Source organism: Hemiscyllium ocellatum, chromosome 36, assembly GCF_020745735.1.
Source record: "Hemiscyllium ocellatum isolate sHemOce1 chromosome 36, sHemOce1.pat.X.cur, whole genome shotgun sequence".
Classification (NCBI taxonomy): Eukaryota; Metazoa; Chordata; class Chondrichthyes; order Orectolobiformes; family Hemiscylliidae; genus Hemiscyllium; species Hemiscyllium ocellatum.
The window spans coordinates 39,941,143-39,960,974 of record NC_083436.1 but is presented as its reverse complement, the minus strand read 5'-3'; the positions used below and the strand labels follow the sequence as shown (position 1 = coordinate 39,960,974).

General features: G+C 37.5%; 1 protein-coding gene across 3 annotated transcripts in view; it reads right to left on the bottom strand.

Moving 5' to 3' along the window:
- The window catches only part of LOC132833332 (SWI/SNF-related matrix-associated actin-dependent regulator of chromatin subfamily A containing DEAD/H box 1-like), a 120,394-nt gene that overhangs the window by 63,081 nt on the left and 37,481 nt on the right, over positions 1 to 19,832 (bottom strand). For all 3 annotated transcript variants that reach the window (XM_060851509.1, XM_060851511.1, XM_060851510.1), the window contains exons 4-8: positions 19,622 to 19,688; positions 16,145 to 16,245; positions 11,716 to 11,805; positions 6,243 to 6,321; positions 3,734 to 4,152 (exon numbers count right to left, since the gene is read on the bottom strand). In XM_060851509.1, the coding sequence (XP_060707492.1) occupies positions 3,734 to 4,152; positions 6,243 to 6,321; positions 11,716 to 11,805; positions 16,145 to 16,245; positions 19,622 to 19,688 (756 nt within the window). The remainder of the gene's footprint in view (positions 1 to 3,733; positions 4,153 to 6,242; positions 6,322 to 11,715; positions 11,806 to 16,144; positions 16,246 to 19,621; positions 19,689 to 19,832) is intronic.

The following is a 19,832-nucleotide window of genomic DNA, read 5'->3' as shown; positions in this document are numbered from 1 at the left end:
TGCCACCTCAGGTCATTATATAGTTGATTCTGATCTCCTTTCTGAGGGAGATTTAACGCTGGGTGTCTTCATTTGCATACTTTCTAATACAGGGCTTTTACCCAAAACATTGATTTTCCTGCTCCACAGATGCTGCCTGACCTGCTATGCTTTTCCAGCACCACACTCTCAACTCTGATCTCCAGCAACTGTAGTCCTCACTTTCGCTTAGTATATGTTTCCTAGTCTAACGCGAAGAATTGAATTGTGAGCTAACAGTAATCTAGGAATTATTCAACTAACAGTTGTGGATTGCCAACAATAAAGTAGTTAGCAATTTTGCATGTGCTGAGTTCAACTAAACACTCAAACCTTTTTTCATTCATTCAGAGAATGAGGGCATCACTGGCTTGGCAGTATTTATTGCCTATCTCTAACTGCCCAAAGGGCAGTTAAGAGTCATCCACATTGCTGTGGGTCTGGAGTCACATGTAGGTTACTCCAGGTAAAAATGATATTTCCTGTCCTTAAAAGAACATAAGTGAACCAGATGGGTTTTATGACAATCAACAATGGATTCATGGTCATCATGAGACTCTTATTCTAATTTTTAAAAAAAATTCATTCAAACTCCACCATCTGCCATGGTTTGACTTGAACCCAGGTTCCCAGAATATTACCTGGGTCTCTGGATTAACAGTCCAGTGACAACGCCACTAGGCCATCGTCTCCCCAAGGATGAATACAAAACATTAGACCATCTAACTCTTCCTAAACAACTGTGGAGTCATGTGCATCACAATAAGTACACATCCTATTCCAGTTGAAAGCCGCATATTCTCGGGCAATTAAAGAAAAATGTGATCTTGCAAAGTCAGTCATTTGTGGGGTAGATAATCTGGAAAATTCTTAATTTGGCAAAATCAACAGATATATATTTTAATTCATGCCATTTCAATGATTAAAATAATTGGCCTAATTTATACCTGTTGTATCTTTTGGGCATAGCAGAAGCAGCACATTAGTATAAAAAAGCAATGAAGTATTGGCAACCATCTTCAGCCAGAAGTGCTGAATGCATAATTAGCTCTGTCTCCTCCAGAAGTCCAAAGCATCATTCAGGTTGGATTTCAACCATGATGCAGAGGTAACAGTGCTGGACAAGGTCAGAAATCATGACACCAGGCTGTAGTCCATCAGGTTCAACTGAAATCACAAGCTTTTGGAGCACTGCTTCTTGTGATTTTAAATAAACCTGGTAGACTACAGCCTGGTATATTGTGTGACAGTCTTCAATTAGCTCAATTCACTCCATCTGACAAAGAAATACTGAAGACACTAGATATTGCAAATGTTATAGGTCCTGACAACATTCTGGCAACAGTACTGAAGACAGGTGCTCCAGAATAGTCATGCCAGAGGTGATGTAATTAGATTAGATTAGATTACTTACGGTGTGGAAACAGGCCCTTCGGCCCAACAAGTCCACACCGACCCACTAAAGCGCAACCCACCCATTCCCCTACATTTACCCCTTTACCTTACACTATGGGCAATTTAGCATCTGACCTGACCTGCACATCTTTGGACTGTGGGAGGAAACCGGAGCACCTGGAGGAAACCCTCACCTTCCGCCTGGGAACCCTCCAACCACAAGGGATGAACGCAGATTTCTCCAGTTTCCTCATTTCCCCTCCCCCCACCTTGTCTCAGTCGATTCCCTCGAACTCAGCACCACCCTCCTAACCTGTAATTTTCTTCCTGACCTCTCCGCCCCCACCCCACTCCAGCCTATCACCCTCACCTTGACCTCCTTCCACCTATCACATCTCCATCGCCCTTCCCCCAAGTCCCTCCTCCCTACCTTTTATCTTAGCCTGCTGGACACACTTTCCTCATTCCTGATGAAGGGCTTTAGCCCGAAACGTCGAATTTCCTGTTCGTTGGATGCTGCCTGACCTGCTGCGCTTTAACCAACAACACATTTTCAGCAATGGAAAATAGTAACAAAGACACCTATAATTCACCCAATTTAAAATATTAAGCACAAATTGATAAACATATCTGGGATTCCTAAACCCAATGGTGACACTGGCTAACTATCTGCACCTTATTTGGATCAATTTATCTCCTACTGTTCAAACTTGGAGATGTGTATATGTTCAATTTAGTTTCTGACAAGTGTTAAGCAAAATTCTTCCAAGGAGACAGGCAACAAAATGTGATATGCTAGAGGGTCCAAATTATTATGAAGAAAAATTTTAAAAGATTACTTAAAATAAAAAAGCTGAAAAGGTATTTCAACAGAAGCATTGGATATTTGCATTTTTGTTTATGGGAAAAATCCAAAGATTTTAGAAACTTTATTTGGTGAATTTCAAGCTGTTGCTAATAGGTGCGATATTCTTTATGTTCAAGTCTGAATACAAAACCTTTATAAATCTGGAGCCACTGCAGCACCTTTGCCAAGATCAACATAAAAGGATAATCAGAAGATAGAATTCTAAAGGAAACATTTTGATGATTCCAACAGCTGCCAAGCAATAATCCTGTCAAATCAGATTAGGCATGCTTCAACACACTAATATCTGGGCTCGGCTTCAGATAGCACATTTTCAAATTAAAATGGTATTCATTTTTTTAAGGTGTGTGCTATTGGAAAAAAACTTGGAACCATTATTCAGAGAAAAACTGTCAAAAGGAAACAAGAACAAGTCTGGATAGGAGCAGCACACTTAGCAGATGTTTTCTGCCCAACATGATGCTTAAGGCAATATTTCTGAAGACCTTTCTAAAGAAACACAATAAAGTTTTGCCATATTTATTTGCAGCGTGCTATAAGCTACTGGATTTCTAAATTTACCAAAATCATTAAAAAGGCAAAATTATTATTTTCGGTAGGTAACTTGATATTCTTACACACAAGAGAATTGTATAGTTGTATTAAATTACAATGCTCAAGAATCAGGATATCGTAAAGCATTAGATTTTTCAGTTGCACTTTATAACCACACTACACATTTTCCTTTTACATTCTCAATTAAATCCACAACAAATCAGTTATACATTATAGGCTGAATAGCAGTCATTCAAGATAAAATGGCTACTCACCACTGATACGCTGTCTCTCAAAGCTCCAAGACTTCAAACATTGCTTTCTCTAAAACTGGTTTCTAAAATGTATTCTGTGCAACTGACTGTACCAAGTGAGAATACTGCAACTGACAAAGATGGGCATTCATGCAATCAACAAAATAACTAAAAAAAGTTTAATAAATCAAAAGCTTTATTCTAAGAGATGTGAAAAATATCCTTGATAGCATCACGAACCATATTACGTACTTGAGAGCTTTCCATTCCTCTTCAAACTCTTGAATCAAAATAATATGTTCCATATTTTTCTTCTGAATGGTTCTTTTAAATAGCTGAAACAGGAAAGAACTGGCTGGCAACCACCTCATATCTAAATACCACTTCTTTGCCTAGCTCAATCACAGAGATCAGATTTTCATGCTACACAATGAATGACAGCGTTGTCAGCCAATCAGCTTGGATTTTTAAGTAAAATCATCCCATATCTTATTCAAAGTCAGGTCATATGACCTTAATTCCAAATGCGATTTGTTCAGGATGAGTGCTTGAAACTAATCACAATTTCAAGGCCACCCATTTAAAGGTTTCCACCCATTTAAATGGCTGTGTAATGCTTTTGGGGTTATATACAAATAGATATTTTTTAAAACTACAATCTCACCAGTGATTCCCAATTGTTAAAGGGCCGGAGTTCTATAATCTTCTCAGCCTTTCTCAAAGAACATTGAGGTATAAGAGAAAGTTCATCCACTGTACCATCCTGCAAGAAGCTGACTATTTTAGTCCTGTATTCATCTTCCATCTCTTCATCTGCACTACTGTAGTCCTCATCAAGTGAGCTCTCACCACCAGAAAGAATGGATTCCACATCTTCAGAATCGCTACACTCCTTTTGAACGCTTCTACCATCTTTTAATCCTTTGTCATGTTTTTTGCTTTTACCATCCTGATCTTCAGCTGCTCCAGATAATTTCAATTGCATTGCTGGTATCTCTTTTGGTTGCACTTTAAAATGTGAGATGGCACCTTTTCCATTTATGCATTTAGGCTCTGGTATACAAGGCACTTCATCTTCTAAATCTACAGAAGAAATGTTTTTTTTTAGTTTGGAACAATTCAAAAAAGGAACAAAGTTTAAAATCTAATTTCAATAAAGTCGATAGACTGGTTTTAACAGAAGCTATTTTCTACTCAATACTGTCTTAAACTAACACAATTATGTTAAGACAGTTAGACAGCAAAAACCAAAAGACAAGAGGTATTTTAATTTTGATATTGAAATAATAAACGGTTCAAAAGTAGAAACTCATATGAAAACAATGTGTGTATAGATACTAATACATTTCAATCAATATTTTTCCTGTGACAGCTACCATCCAAGATAAGTTTAAAACATAATTATCTTCACCTAAGACACTGAACAGTGTGAACAATCTGCAGCTTTATTAAAGAGATATGGATAAGAATGCATGAAAGAACATAAATCCCCATGTTCCAATACAAATCTAGATGCATGGGAAATTTTGTTATTTATGAAGCTGTCACTCATGGATCTTTCAGAGTGCAGCTACTGAATCCACCCTAAATTCTCAAATAGCATAAAATGTTAAAGCTTGCTAAACTAATTAGTTATTTTATTTATAAGATGCATCAGGTTGCAGAAAATATTTTGTGAACTCATGGTCAATTATGAACAAGTATATTTTAACTGGAAAAGAAAAAAAACACAATGTTCATGGCTGGGAAACGGTGTGTAAAAAGCAATATGAGGAACAATCTTGACAAGCCATGGGAATTTTCTTGTATGCCAGTTGTCAGATGTTTGTCGATTTAACTTAGTTGCTAGTTCCAAGTATTTTTAAACTCACACATTCAACAAATATTCCTCAGCTTATGAATGAATAATCACCAAAGTTTCTGATCAAGTTGAAGCTCAAAACGTTAGTTTGCAGGGAGATTAATCACATCTTTAAAAATATGTTTAACACACAGCTATTAGATTTTCATAAATATACTGTACGCACAATTAATTGTCTTAAAGAATTTCATATTATTAAAGCTGCAGTTGTACTAAAAAACTGATTTCAAACCAAATGGTAATTGCAGTGTGCAAAGTACAGTTCATACACTGAGCAGCATTTTACTGCTGCTAAAACTTCTTGTAGGAAGTGTGCTTACAGGTAACATGCATACTTACATGCATGTTCAGAACTCTACTGACTGGCAGTTGTTTAAGTATTAGGAATGAATGGGCAACAATATTGGCTCCCTAATGGTACAATTCCAAGTTAATAAAGTGCTCAGTTCTCCACCATCTGCCCCACAGATTTCTAGGTGGGGTGTGGGTCTGGATCTTGATGGCTCAGAAGTCTCAGAAGATTTCCAAATTCTCCTGACACTTTGCATAGTATACACCCAAATCCACTAAACATAAAAGCAAATAACCATACAGCTAGACTTTATAATTGTACAGGGTGCTGATAAATGTACTGAAGAATTCTAATCAAAGGAATTATATTTAGCCTCTCAGTGTGATAGACATTATTGGCTTTCTTCCACTAACTTCTGTGCCTTCTAACCTGTGGGCCACTTTTGCTCTGCAAAAAGGGTTCTTAAAAATATTCATAATAATATAAAATGCTTGAAAATCAAAGCCAACACAGAATGGTATTAATTCCTAAAGTCCTACTAATTTATCCCTAATGCCCTACACTCAACCGGTGCTACTGTGGTATTAACATGCTGGACCATGAAACGCCCAATTATAATTCACAAAGGACAGCACAAACATGTATGTCACTATAAATCTTACATTATTATATATTTTTAAAAATGAATCATCAACTAACATGGAACATGTTGGTACCTATAGCACATGTTATGAGAATGACATCAATCCTCTTTATACTCATTTCCTTGAGCAAACAAACACTAGTTTGGAATAAATATGGAAACTCAGTTCTAAAAGACTTAATTTTAATGATAAGCAAAACACAAAAGAAAAATGTTATAGAACAAAGTGTCCCCGTGACACCTTCATTTGGGGGCGGGTGTGCGTGCGTGGGGGGGTGGGGGGGAGAAAGAGAGAGAGAGAGAGAGAGAAGAGGAGCCTTAATTGGCTTAGATTTTAATTAAGCTATTCTGCAAAGGACAAATCATAGAATTCATACCTTGATTGGTAAATGCCTGCAAAGCTTCCAAGGCTTCCCAAAAGGACCAGTCATGTTCTTCCAGGACTTCTCGGAGCTCCTAATAAAGTACAGAATATGAGTCACAATCACATACAAAAACAAATCTACAAAATGAGCCACTTTTATTCTACTATGTCAATTATTATGCTTTTATAGCTGTGTAGATTGCAATGATCAAATCCTACAGGGAACCTTTAACCTCACCACATATTTGAAGGAATATAATCAGTCACACAAAGTACAATAATCTCAACTATTAACATACTACAGCAATTCCATGAACAGAACAAAAAAGATTACAGTAAAAGGCAGTTAAAGAAACTACCTTAAAATGCAAAGTGCTATTGTCAGAACAAATAACATTAACTATTAATAGAGTCATTTACAACAAAATACACCCTTCAGTCCCACTAGTCTATACCGACCATAATCCCAAACTAAATTAGTCCCACTTCCCTGCACTTAGCCAATATCCTTCCAAACATTTCTTAATCATGTACTTATCTAAAATGTCTTTTAAACACTAACTGTGCCAGCATCCACCACTTCCTCTGGAAGTTCATTCCACACACAAGGCACTGTGTTTAAAAAGAAATTCCCCTCATGCCCTTTTTGAATGTTTCTCCTCTTACCCTAAAAATATGCCGCCAGTCTTGAAATCCCCCACCCTGCAGAGAAGACACCTGCCATTCACCTTATATATACCCTCATTTTATAAACCTTTATAAAGGTCACCTCTCAATCTCCTACGCGACAATGAATGGAGTCCCAGTCTATCCAGCCTCTCCTTGTAATCCAAACCCTCCATTTCTGGCAACACCCTGTTAAATCACTTCTAAACTCTCTCCAGCTTAATAATACCCTTCCTACAACAGGGAGACCCAGAACTGGTCACAGTATTCCAGAAGAGATCTCATTAACATCCTGGATAATCTCAAAATAATGCCCCAACTTCTATACTCAAATATCTGAGCAATGAAAGCAAGCAGGTTAAATGCTTTTTTAACCACTATGTGATACAAACTACTAGGTGTCTCAGTTCTACATTATCCAAAACCCTATTTTTAATTATATAAGACACGTTTTTTGGTTGTGTTACAAAAATGCACTACCTCACAATTATCCAAGTTAAAATCCATTTGCCACTCTTCAGCTCATTGACCCAACTGGTCAAGATATCTTTGTAATCTTACATAACCCTCTTCACTGTCCATACATACTTCAAACTTTTTATTCCATTGCTCTTATATACAAGTTATGCAGATAATTGGTCATGCACAGGCTAAATGCCCATTTTTAAAATTAGAACAATAGTTTTCTCTCTCTTTCTCCAAACAAAAAGGCAATGAACATATCCCAGCTCTCAAAAGGTTAAAGGAAACTAATGATAGAACTGATGATAACCCAGCTTTCCTGTAGCTATAAATCAAATTATGCACTGAATAGAATTGGAAATTTCAGACGACATATCATGATTCCTGGCAGCTTTCACTGATGATGCCAAAATGGCACTTCTCAATGAAGACGTTTATCTGGATTGGACTTCAGTTTGAAATACCCGAAATATGAAATAGACGAGAGGTCACTGAGTTAGAATCACCTACAGGGGTAGGACATGCAAGGGTGCTTCAGAAATCAACCTACAGAAAGGACAAACATTAGAAAAATTGTCGTCTTCTTGTTGGCATAAAATCTATTGATGCCACTAATTTAAGTATACACAGCCTGGTACTGTATTAAAATGCAAATCTCAGATGAAACAAGGTGAGAGATTTTCTGAGGTATAGAGAAAGCTATCAAGTGAACACATGGTCCAGCTAGGTTCCAATAGTTCACCAGTCAGGAGTACAGTAATTTAAACGATAACCTGAACCAAAAGCAAATTTCACTCACTAAAATACAGTGAGCACATCTTACATCATGCATGCTGTTCTTTAATTCGCTGGTGTCAACATAATTTGACTATATCTGTTCCTGAATGGACTTGCTTAGTAAGAATATTTTTATAAAAATTGGTGTTGTCAAATTCTCCACAGCACAATTAAAGCTCATGTAGAAAACAGGTACATTTTGAAATTCATCTCATGTATTTAAAGTGTGAATGAAAAAGGTTTTTATATCACAATTTGAAGTCACTTTTTAATAAATCACCAGTTATCAATGGAAGTGCCATTTTGTGTCTCAGACTCAATCGTAGCAGACTAACATAGCGAGCACATAGGTGCAGCAGGTAGTCAGGAAGGCTAATGGAATGCTGGTCCTTATTTCAAGGGGGTTGAAGTACAACTTACTTCAATTGTATAAGGCACTGGTGAGACCACATTTGGAATACAAGCAGCAGCTTAGAACACGAGAACTAGAAGGAGTAGGCTAACCAGTCCATCAAGCCATTCAATAATATCAAGGCTGATATTATCATGGACTCAGCTTCATTTACCCACCTGCTAACCATAACCCTTAATTCCTTTACTGTTCAAATTCCTTTACTGTTGCAGATGACACAAAAGTCGGTAGAGTGGTGGATAGCGAAGAAGGATGTGGCAGGTTACAGCGGGATATAGATAAGTTGCAGAGCTGGGCAGAAAGGTGGCAAATGGAGTTCAATGTAGCTAAGTGTGAAGTCATTCACTTTGGTAGGAGTAACAAGAAGATGGATTACTGGGCTAATGGTAGGCTATTTGGTAGTGTGGATGAGAAGAGGGATCTTGGTGTCCATGTACACAGATCTCTGAAAGTTGCCACCCAGGTAAATAGTGCTGTGAAGAAGGCATATGGTGTACTGGGCTTTATTGGTAGAGGAATTGAGTTCCGGAGTCCTGAGGTCATGTTGCAGTTGTATAAGACTCTGGTGCGGCTGCATCTGGAGTATTGTGTGCAGTTTTGGTCACCATACTATAAGAAGGATGTGGAGGCAATGGAACGGGTGCAGAGGAGGTTTACCAGGATGTTGCCTGGCATGGTAGGAAGATCGTATGAGGAAAGGCTGAGGCACTTGGGGCTGTTCTCACTGGAGAAAAGGAGGTTTAGGGGAGATTTGATAGAGGTGTACAAGATGATTAGGGGTTTAGATAGGGTTGACAGTGAGAACCTTTTTCTGCTAATGGAGTCAGCTGTCACTAGGGGACACAGCTTTAAATTAAGGGGTGGTAGGTATAGGACAGATGTTAGGGGTAGATTCTTTACTCAGCGGGTTGAGAGTTCATGGAATGCCCTGCCAGTAGCAATGGTGGACTCTCCCTCTTTATGGTCATTTAAGCGGGTATTGGATAAGCATATGGAGGTTATTGGGCTAGTGTAGGTTAGGTAGGCTTCGGTCAGCGCAACATCGAGGGCCGAAGGGCCTGTACTGCGCTGTATTTTTCAATGTTCTATGTAACCCATCTTTACCTTAAAAACATTCAATGAGGTAGCCCCAACTGCTTCACTGGGAAGGGAATTCCACAGATTCACAATCTTTTGGACAAGCAAGTTCCTCCTCAATTCCATCCAAAATCTGCTCCCCCTTATTTTGAGGCTATGCCACCTACTTCTAGTTTCACCTGCCAGTAGAAACAACCTCCTTGCTTCTATCTTCGGCAATCCCTTCATAATTTTACATACTTTGATCAGATTCCCCCTCAGTTTTCTAAATGTCAATGTGTACAGTCCCAATCTAATCACCTCTTCTCATAAACCAACCTCCTCAACTCCAGAAACAACACTGAACCTCTTTTGCACTCCCACCAGTGCCAGAACATCCTCTCTCAAGTAAGGAGCCCAAAACTCCACACTGTACTCCAAGTGGGGCCTCACCAGTTGCAGCATAACCTCCCCATTTTTAAACACCATCCCTTTCGCAATGAACAAAAATAGTCAATTTGTCTTCTTAATTACTTGCTGCTCTTGCACACCAATTTCTTATGATTCATGCACAAGGATACCCAGGTCCCTCTGCATAGCAGCATGGTACAATTTTTCATTATTTAAATCAAGTAAATTTTGTGGTTATTTCTCCCAAAATGGATGACCTCACATCTGCCAACATTGTATCCATTTACCAGACTCTTGCTCACACAATTAACCTATTTATTTCCCTCTGCACACTTTGCTCTACGACTCATTTTAGTGTCATCTGTGAACTTGGATATGCTTTGGTTCCCTCATATATGGAAAGAGATTATTTCATTGAGGCACTTCAGAGAAGGTTCACTAGAATGATTCCTGGTGTGGAGGGATTGCCTGTCCAAACAAAGATTAAACAGATTGGAACTCTATTCATTGGCGTTTACAAGAGTGACATTGAGATATATAGGATTATTAAGGAACTTGACAGGATAAATGTCGAAAGGATGTTTCCTCTCATGGGAGAATCGGAGAATAAAAGATGCCAATTTAAAACTGAGATGAGTGGTAATTTCTTCTCTCAGGGAGTTCCGAGTGTCTTTTGCACTCCTTGCCACAAAAAGTGTGGGGTCAGAATCCTTCTGTATATTTAAGGCCGAGCTAACTAAATTCTTTGATAAGTAGGAGAAATCAAGCATTACAAGGAAAATGCAGAAAAGTGGACAGAAAGAATGTCAGATTAGCCTAATGAATGGCAGTGCTGGCTCTGGACAGATCCATCTACTCATGTTTCTATTTTTTTTATGATCTTAAGTATTACAAAATTTATCAGGATTCACAGTACTAAAGAAAATTTCATTTCACCCATCAAGTTAGAGCATTCAGTGTTAAAAACTGCAAGGTGACGCTCAGAGATGCAAAGCATTACTTACAAAATTTGATCTATATACATTTTTATTATTCAAAGTGAAAAAAGTATAACTCTGCATTATGCTTGAAAATCATTGCATGACAACTTCACATGGACTTCTATGATCAGCAAAACTTATTCTTCACCTTAATCTGCTTCAAGTACTTTTCCCCCAGAGTTTGTGCAAAATTAACAACTCCAAAATGGCAACCACTCCATAATGATAGACTTCCTAAGTGTTGCCCAACTTCAAAAGAACCACAGTGTGGAACAGAATCAGGCGTAGGTGGGAACCTCTAATTGCATCAGCCACATCAAATAGTACAGACTCTTTAAAAGGTCGGAGTATTCAGCATTCAGTGAAATAGATTAGTTTGGAAACTACTTAATTGTGCAAGTTTTGAGATTCTGCAGCTCACGTGCCACGTATATTCAATTTATGGAAATATTTTGCATTTGAATACAGTTCAATATTTGCAATTTGCATAAATGCAGCGTAGACTTCATGAATTAGTACCAATTTTCAAGTAGTTTTTTGTAAGATTGTACCAATTGATGTAAAATAGCACAGCTATCCAACATAACATACATACTCCATCAGCCTGGAGGTTCGAAAATAGTTACATCTAATTTCCTTGATTTACAACTTCAACATGTAGGTTTTTTGTTGTATTTAAAGAAAGATATTTTAAATGACCAATTTCAAGAAAAGTACCTTACCTCTTTGTCTAAATCTGGAAATTTATTGTGAAGCTTTCTCAGAATAGATTCTTTTTTCTCAAAATCTTCTCCTAAATCTTGTGACGCATGCTAAATAAAATGGCAACAGATTACAAAATATTTAATTGCAAGTAGGTAACAAAATTTTTTAAAAAATCAATGAATCGAATGATTATTTGAAGGCAGTTGAAAACTTTACCTTAAGAACTATTCCTACATACAGCCTTTAAGATTCAAGGAAATACATGCAAAATGAATTTCGTCATCCAATGAATAAACCACAATACCTGACCCTTTTCCAACCTGTGTGCCCATCTGAATTAGTATTGGCACACAATAGACAGCAAAATCTGAAACCTTGCACCAAATCTGAAATTACAGCATTTAGAATTTAATACAGAAAACAAAATCTATTTATATGACATGCTTAAACTTCTTCAAAGTATTATTTCAATTGCAATGAAAGGTATTTATTGGCATATGGATGTTGGTCTGTTTTTGTCCAGGGGTTTAATAATTAATTAGGTCAATCATTCCAGAACAGTGATATTAACCCAGTGATGTATTGGACAGCAAATGACTGCAAGGACCCTTGGAGTGTGAATGGAAGTTTATGTATTTTATGGGACTCATTACAGGAGAGAAGATGATTGAAAGACATTAGCTTGTTACTTGGTTTAGAGTAATCAAGATTTTATTTTAGCTTGCTTTTTAGTTTAGACAGAGAAAGTCTAATCTCCCAGTTGCGCAAACATTGAAGGAAAAGGCTTGATAGTTCACAGGACCAGAACTGAGAAAAAGTTCTTAAGTCAAAGTCTCAAGTTTAATATACAAAGGAAAAAAATTCCATGATTTCTGAGTAACTGTAAAGTGAATAAAAGCAATTTGGTTTTGTCATGTGTTATGAAATCTTTCAATCTGCGCTATATTTAAATAGCTTGGTTGATTTATTTTAGTTCTAATTCTGGTGTGATAAACTGCTGGTTTATTGTTAAAACCAAATCTGCATTCTTCTGTGTGTGTTCCAATGAAAGACAGCAACATTCAATAATAAAAACCTATCAAATCAGATTTCATTTTGGGATTGGACAATTCTAATAAATAACATCTGCTGGGATTGTAACACAATCTCAACATAAAAAGGATAAGAGGTTGTTCAGTTATCCCAAAACTAAATGAAATGAAGACAGAAGGGAAGAGAGCTCATGAGGCTTAAGAGCAGATGGTGGTCATTTGACCAATCAAGTCCACTCCTGTATTCAATGAGATCATGACTCTGATAATCCTCAATGTGACCTGTCTTTTTCCTTTTACCACAATGCAGCCTCTACACCTCTCTATAGTAAAGAGTGCTTATTATTCACTATCTTCCATGAGAAAAAAATACTCATCTTGGTCTTCTGATATTGTGCCCTTTTGTTTGAGATTCTCCCAGAAGAGGAATAAAACTCTCCACATCTATTCCATCGAGCCCCATAAGAATCTTGCGTGTTTCAACAGGTTCTTATAAACTGCAATGAGTAAAAGGTCCAACCTACTCAACCTCTCTTCATTAGATAACCCTTCCAAACTCAGGATTCATCACGGGACTGTCTTCAATGTCAGTTTATCTTTCCTTAGAGAAGGGGACCAAACTTGTTCACAGGATTCTAAGTGCAATCTAACTAGCGTTTTGTATAGTTTTAGCAAGACTTCTCTATTTTTGTACTTCATTCTCTTCGAAATAAAAGCCAGTATTCCATTTACCTTCCCTACTATCTTCTGAAATTGGATGCTAGTTTTTTGTGGTTCATACACAAGGACCCCAGATCCCTATGCTGCAGCTCTTTCCATGTAAATAACATTCCGACTCCTACTCTTCCTCACCTCACCAAACCCAAGCCAGAAAGTAAGTAGCTGTCTCAGCAGAAATCACTGCTCATTTTTGACTAAGAGGAGCAGAAATTCCTTCACTCAGAGCACTGTGAATTCTTAGAAGTTTCTACATTCAGGGCTGATTTGCGTAAAGATTTGAACACTAAAGAAATGATGGAAAGGTAAAGTTTAATAATGGAAAGGTTTTGAGGTGCTGTTGGTCTATTCTTTTTAAACATTCCAAGACTGTAGATGGGCTTCCAAAAAATGCCATAGCCCAACCACTAACTGGTTCGGCAATGATGGTTTATTTCCAAAGGAATCTGAATATATACTGGATTTGTAATGGTCCTACATCTTACAGACAAACAACACTGGCTTAATGTGCAAGATGATGTTGCACTTTAAGCAACTTCAAATGTTGCAGAATCATCGAATGGTTACAGCACTGAACATTCTGCTTATCATGTCTGTCAATTATCCGAAAGATAAACTCTATTGGTTCCATCCTCTGCCCTTTCCCTATAGTCCTATTTTTTTTCCACTTGAGGGGCTCATCCAATTCCCTTTTGAAAGTCATGACTGCATATGCCATCCTGCTTTAATCATTCAGGCAGCAAATTCCAAATCGAACCACTAACTGCACAAAAACATTTTACGTCAGTTATTGTCGGTTTTTTCACCGATCACCTCAAATTTGTCTCCTCTGATTCTCAACATTTCAGTCAATGGGAATTTCTGTCCAGCTACTCTGCTTCGATCTCTCAATTTTAAGCACCTCAAATCAAATCCATGTTCAAATATCTCTTGTAAGAGTGCCAGCTCTTAAATTTGCCCATGAAACTAAAGATTCGCATCCCTGAAACCATTCTCACACAACTTTACTGTGCTCCCTTCGAAGATTTCAAGTTCTTCCTTCAATGTAGCTCCCAGAATTGAATACAATACTTGAGCTGCAACCGGATTAAAGTTTTCCGAATATTCATCTCACTTTCTGCTTTTTGGGGTATCGTATTCCATCAATTAAACTGCCCAGATCCTGTATGCTCTAACTGCTCACTTGACTTGCTCGGCTACTTTAGACGAATTGTATATATAACTCAGGTCTCTGCTCCTACACCTCTTTTAGATTAGCGCATTTTACTTTTTACTCCTTCTGCGCATTCCTTTCATGAAGATGTATCATTTCACAAAGCTTCCAGGTCAAAACAATGGAACAACCTACACGACGTACTTCAAGAGTCACAGTGCTCCACGTCAACTATCACTTGGAGATGCACTAACATTAGAATTTAGTGTATGTGCTATTTTCCCTGGAGATTAGAGGCTGAGGGATGACCTTATAGACATTTATAAAATCAGGAGGGGCATGAATATGGACCTGCATAGCAATACACACTTCCTTCATCACCAAGTCAGGGAATGTATCAGACACCAAGGTTCAACATCAATTTTATTTTAGATTCTGCAGACCATTTATTTACCTACATGGTCCCTTTAAATTTTTGCACAACCTTGTGCACGATAAGTAATGAGGAGCGACTTGTGAATGCCCTACATGAGGATTTTTGTGCAGCCACAAAGCTTAGTGGAACATCACCAAGGAGCTTGAACGAAATGGAGGTTATAGACTGCAGTGGCTCCAAGCTACGTCCTTTATAGTTGACATTCTGATGAATCAAGTGGTATGGCAGTAGTTGTGCAGCCCAAAGTTTTAAATGGACGTGCCACAGCAACACAGTGGCTAAATGAGCACAGCAGATGTTAAATATTCTGATGATTCACTATTCAACTTCTTTCTGCAAAGGCTCAGTCAGCACAGTGATAGAGCCTGGTTGGAGCAAGTACAAAAAAAAACAGTCCAAACATCACCCAAAATAGAACAGTTTGCTTGGGTAGCACCTGTGAATGCAACATGCACTAAAACACTGTGGCTGCAGCTGTGCTAACTGCTGAAGCTGTAAGCTCAACTTTTAATTCAGGAATACATAACTACTGACTGTTCCAGACAGCCAAAAGAAACCATCTGAATATTTTCAGAATACTGTTTCTCTGTCCACAGATTTTGACAGATCAGTTTTTCCAGCATTGTGTGTTTATACTGTTTATTTGACAAACCAGATTAATTATGGTAATACTTTGGAGTAACTCCGTGCCCAGACAAACCAAAGGGGAAAGCAGGCCTTGGAATCCCACTACAGATTTCACTAATACAACGCTTGATCTATTAATCTAGACTTGCATGACCATCCACCAATCTTGAGACCTTGCAACCTCCGTTTCAGCAGCAGGAGGAGATTCAATTAGATCTGCCTACAAAACTTAGGTAAAAGGAATCTCTGCTTCTCAGTCAAGCCTCCCTTGCACATTTAAGTTAATTTTTACGCAACAAAATTTCCAAAGTTCTCATTTCTGAAATACGGATTTTTCTAAGCGAAAAGAGTTCAACTGCCTTAAAACATGGATGCAATGGGTTTGCCTGTACTCATTTTATAGGGTTCTGTAAATTTTATATAATGCGATTGATAAGATTTCTTTCAGAAAAGCCTTCAGGTGATTCAAATTAAAAACCTACACAATTAGGTTTCTTCTTTTTGGTAGAGGAAATAGGGAGATCATCACTTTCTTCAGAGCTGCTGCTTTGGGACATTTCAAGTTTCCTTTTCCGAGGAGTAGCTGGAAATACAAATGTAAGCTTTAAAAGCAAAGACCTATTGCTCTTTATTTTTTAACCATAGATCAACATATATATGTACAGTCACCCAATCAGCACAAACCTGAAATCGATTTCCCATACCTTTATAAACATTCCTATGTTGACGCTCATTTCTGAATAAAGAATAAGTAGAGCACCAGAGTAATCATATTTTAGTCTATAGTTAAACATATGATATGCAGATGCTACATTATGCAGTTGTGTCAGGGTAATTTTAAAATGTTAGCTTGTCATTTTACTTATGAGCAAATGCTGTACAAAGGGTTAAGCTGAAGATTAAAAGTAGAATTGAGCATTTTTAATCCTTCCAATTTACTTACTCTTCCTCAACATCCATCTCAAACCTCAGGCCCAACTGATGTTAGCGATAGGCTAACACTCCTCACTTTTATACTCCATCTCTTTAGGAAAAGTACCAAAAAACTTAATTTGCCCTCATTACTTACTGCATGTACATAGTAATTTTGTTTGTCTTGTGCACAAGGACATACAAAACTTCTACATCAAAGCATTTTGAAGTTCCCATTTAGATTATGCAAAATACAAAATATAATGTTTTTGTAAGCATGTACGTAAAATGAGAGTAACTAAAGTCAATGTTAGTTGGTCTCTTAAAGAATTAGACTTACCTTTTCACTTTTCTGACCAAAATGGATAAACTCATCTATTCACATTAAACACTACCTGCCACATTTTGGCTTCTTAACCTAACCTACCCATATCCATTTGTAAGTTTGGCGATAGAGCATTCTATCCCAACAGCCAAATCAACAGTTGAAGCCCTGAGGACTTAACCCTATGTCACCATTAGTTACAACTTGTCATTTATTCAAAACCTGCTTTTGCAAATGAGCCAATTCTCCATGCAAATTACTACCCTGGATGTAGGTTTGCTCGCTGAGCTGCAAGGTTCATTTTCAGATGTTTCGTTATCATATTAGGTAACATGAGCAGTGAACCTCCAGATGAAGCACTGGTGGTATGGCCCGCTTTCTATTGTGTTTAGGTTTCCTTGGGATGGTGATGTCATTTTCAGGTGGTGAAGTCATTCCTTGTGGTGATGTCATTTCCTGTTCTTTTTCTGAGGGGGTGGTAAATGGGATCCAAATCAGTGTGTTTGTTGACATTATCACAATCTTTTAGAGCATTGTTCCTTCACCAGATGAGGCGCCGATTTCACCTGAGAAAGGAGCAGCACTTCAAAAGCTTATTTCACATAAACCTGTTGGATTATAACCTGGTGTCGTGTGACTTCTGACTTTACAACCTTGACATTACTGGTCACTACTGAATGGTTTCAATGTCCTCCACCATGAAAACTGAGGTAGAGTACTGATTTAATGTCATTGACATTTGTATTCCTCATCACCAACACACCAGTCTAATTCTCCAAGGGACCAACCAAATTCACTTTAGCTGCTCTCTTCATTTTTATATCCTTCTAAAAATGTTTGCTAATCAAGCTTTATATTTTGCATTAGCCTTCTTTCACAATTAATCTAATGGCTTATTATGCTTTGGTTACTCATTGATCTTTAAACATTTCTCAATTCTCCAGTATGCAACTGACGTTGGCAATATGGTGTACCTTAGTTTTTCCCTCATTTTTAACCTCCTTGCTTAGCCAGTATCAGTAAAAACCTGACCAATAAATATTCTGAAAATCTTGATTTTCAGTGAATTGATGGGATATTTAGTAACTGCATTGAAAAGGTGTCATACTTGTTGTCTGAAACAATAAGAACACAAGAACATAAAAACTAGGAGTAGGTAATTCTGACTAGAGTCTGCTCCACCATTTGATATGATCATGGCTGATCTCATCTCAGCCTCAACACCACTTTCTTGCCTGCTCTTCATCACCCCTCAACATGCAATACTAATTGCAGTTTAATTGACTGTACAAACCAGTCCCTTTACAGAATAACAGTTTATCCTGTACCTGGTTTTACAATAATCTGCAGAAACAGTTGTTTTCAATACACAATACATTTTGCCATGCTTTAAAATAATTATTAGGATATAGACAATGGCAAATTTGACATTTATTGTCCACTATGGTTACCCTGAGAATGTGATTCAGCCATCCTCCCTTGCTTTTAAGAATGTACATACCCCATCTATTCAGACTCATTCCATCCAAACAAAGGCCAACTTTCTTGATTTTCTGATTTTATGTTGTTGGTATCTTCCAATCTAAAGATGCACTCCACATCTGATTTACTTTGCCCAATAATAGGATGCAATAGAAATGAACAGAAGATAGTACATTTAAAGCAAGTCTCTATTTAACTGCACTATGGGGAATATGAAAGCATTTGGTCACGGTATCGGACCAGCAATCCAGAAACCCAGGCTAAATGGCGACAATGATTCAATTCCTAACATGACAATTAATGGAATTCAAAGCTAGTACATGAAACCAATGTTGATCATCATTGGACGAAGTGAATGTTTGCTGGTGTGGTGCAAATCAAATGGTTGCTTTGTCCTGGATGGTGTCAACCTCAGTATTGTTGGAGCTGCACTCATCAAGACAATTGAGGAGTATTCCATCACTCTCCTGACTTATCAATGTTGGACAGGCTTTGGAGAGTCACGAGACAAGTTACCTACTGCCTCTGACCTGCTCTTGTAGACAGCGTTAGTAAGCCCTGTTTCTAGTCAATAATGATGACAGCAGCAGGATTCAGTGACGATAATGCCATTAAATGTTATGCACAGAAAATGCAAGAACATTTTACCTAACTAAGACCTTAGTCTTGAACACCATACCACATGTGATCTTGTTGACTCATTACGGAGAATGGTTTATTCTTGTTAACAACAGTGTTCCAATTCCATGAAAGGATTAAAGAAAATCAAGCTTCAATTACTGTTATTTTGTCATTTAATTTGTTCTCAACAAAAGTTCTCAAATGCCAATCAGCGTTTACTGCCTTTAAAGAAAAAGTTCTTTGACATGATCTTGACCATTCCTTCATTGTTGCACAAAGAGGAGTCATCCAGCAACTGATAAAAAAAAAGTTCTCACATTTATATATACAGCTGAATAATAATGTATACTTTTTTTAAAAAAGAGTAGATTATATACGTAACCAATGCTTCGTATGATTTTAGAATGCAAGGATATACTTTCACATGTAGCCACTCACTTTTCAAGTGGGATATTTTGATATAATTCAATTATTCTTAATGCACAAATTCATATTTTACGTAAAATGTCACAGCCAAATTTCTACTTCCCACAATTCTTAGATAGTTGGGCACTTGAAAATGTACTCCTATTTAGACATGCCATTAAATGAAAATCAAGAATGAAGGTAGTAGTCTTGCCTCCTTCTCCAAACAAGATTAATCCTGCAGCTACTGCTCCATCCAGTGTACTTGTCGATTCAATTATCTAGAAGGTGCGAGAGAAGGCATATCAGACAAAAGTGGATGAAGGAAAAATTCTCAAAGCAAACATCAGTGAATCCCACTTCAAATAGATCCCCACATTCCTATACTTAAACGAGTTTTTTCAGTGAGAAGCTAAAGTCTTATA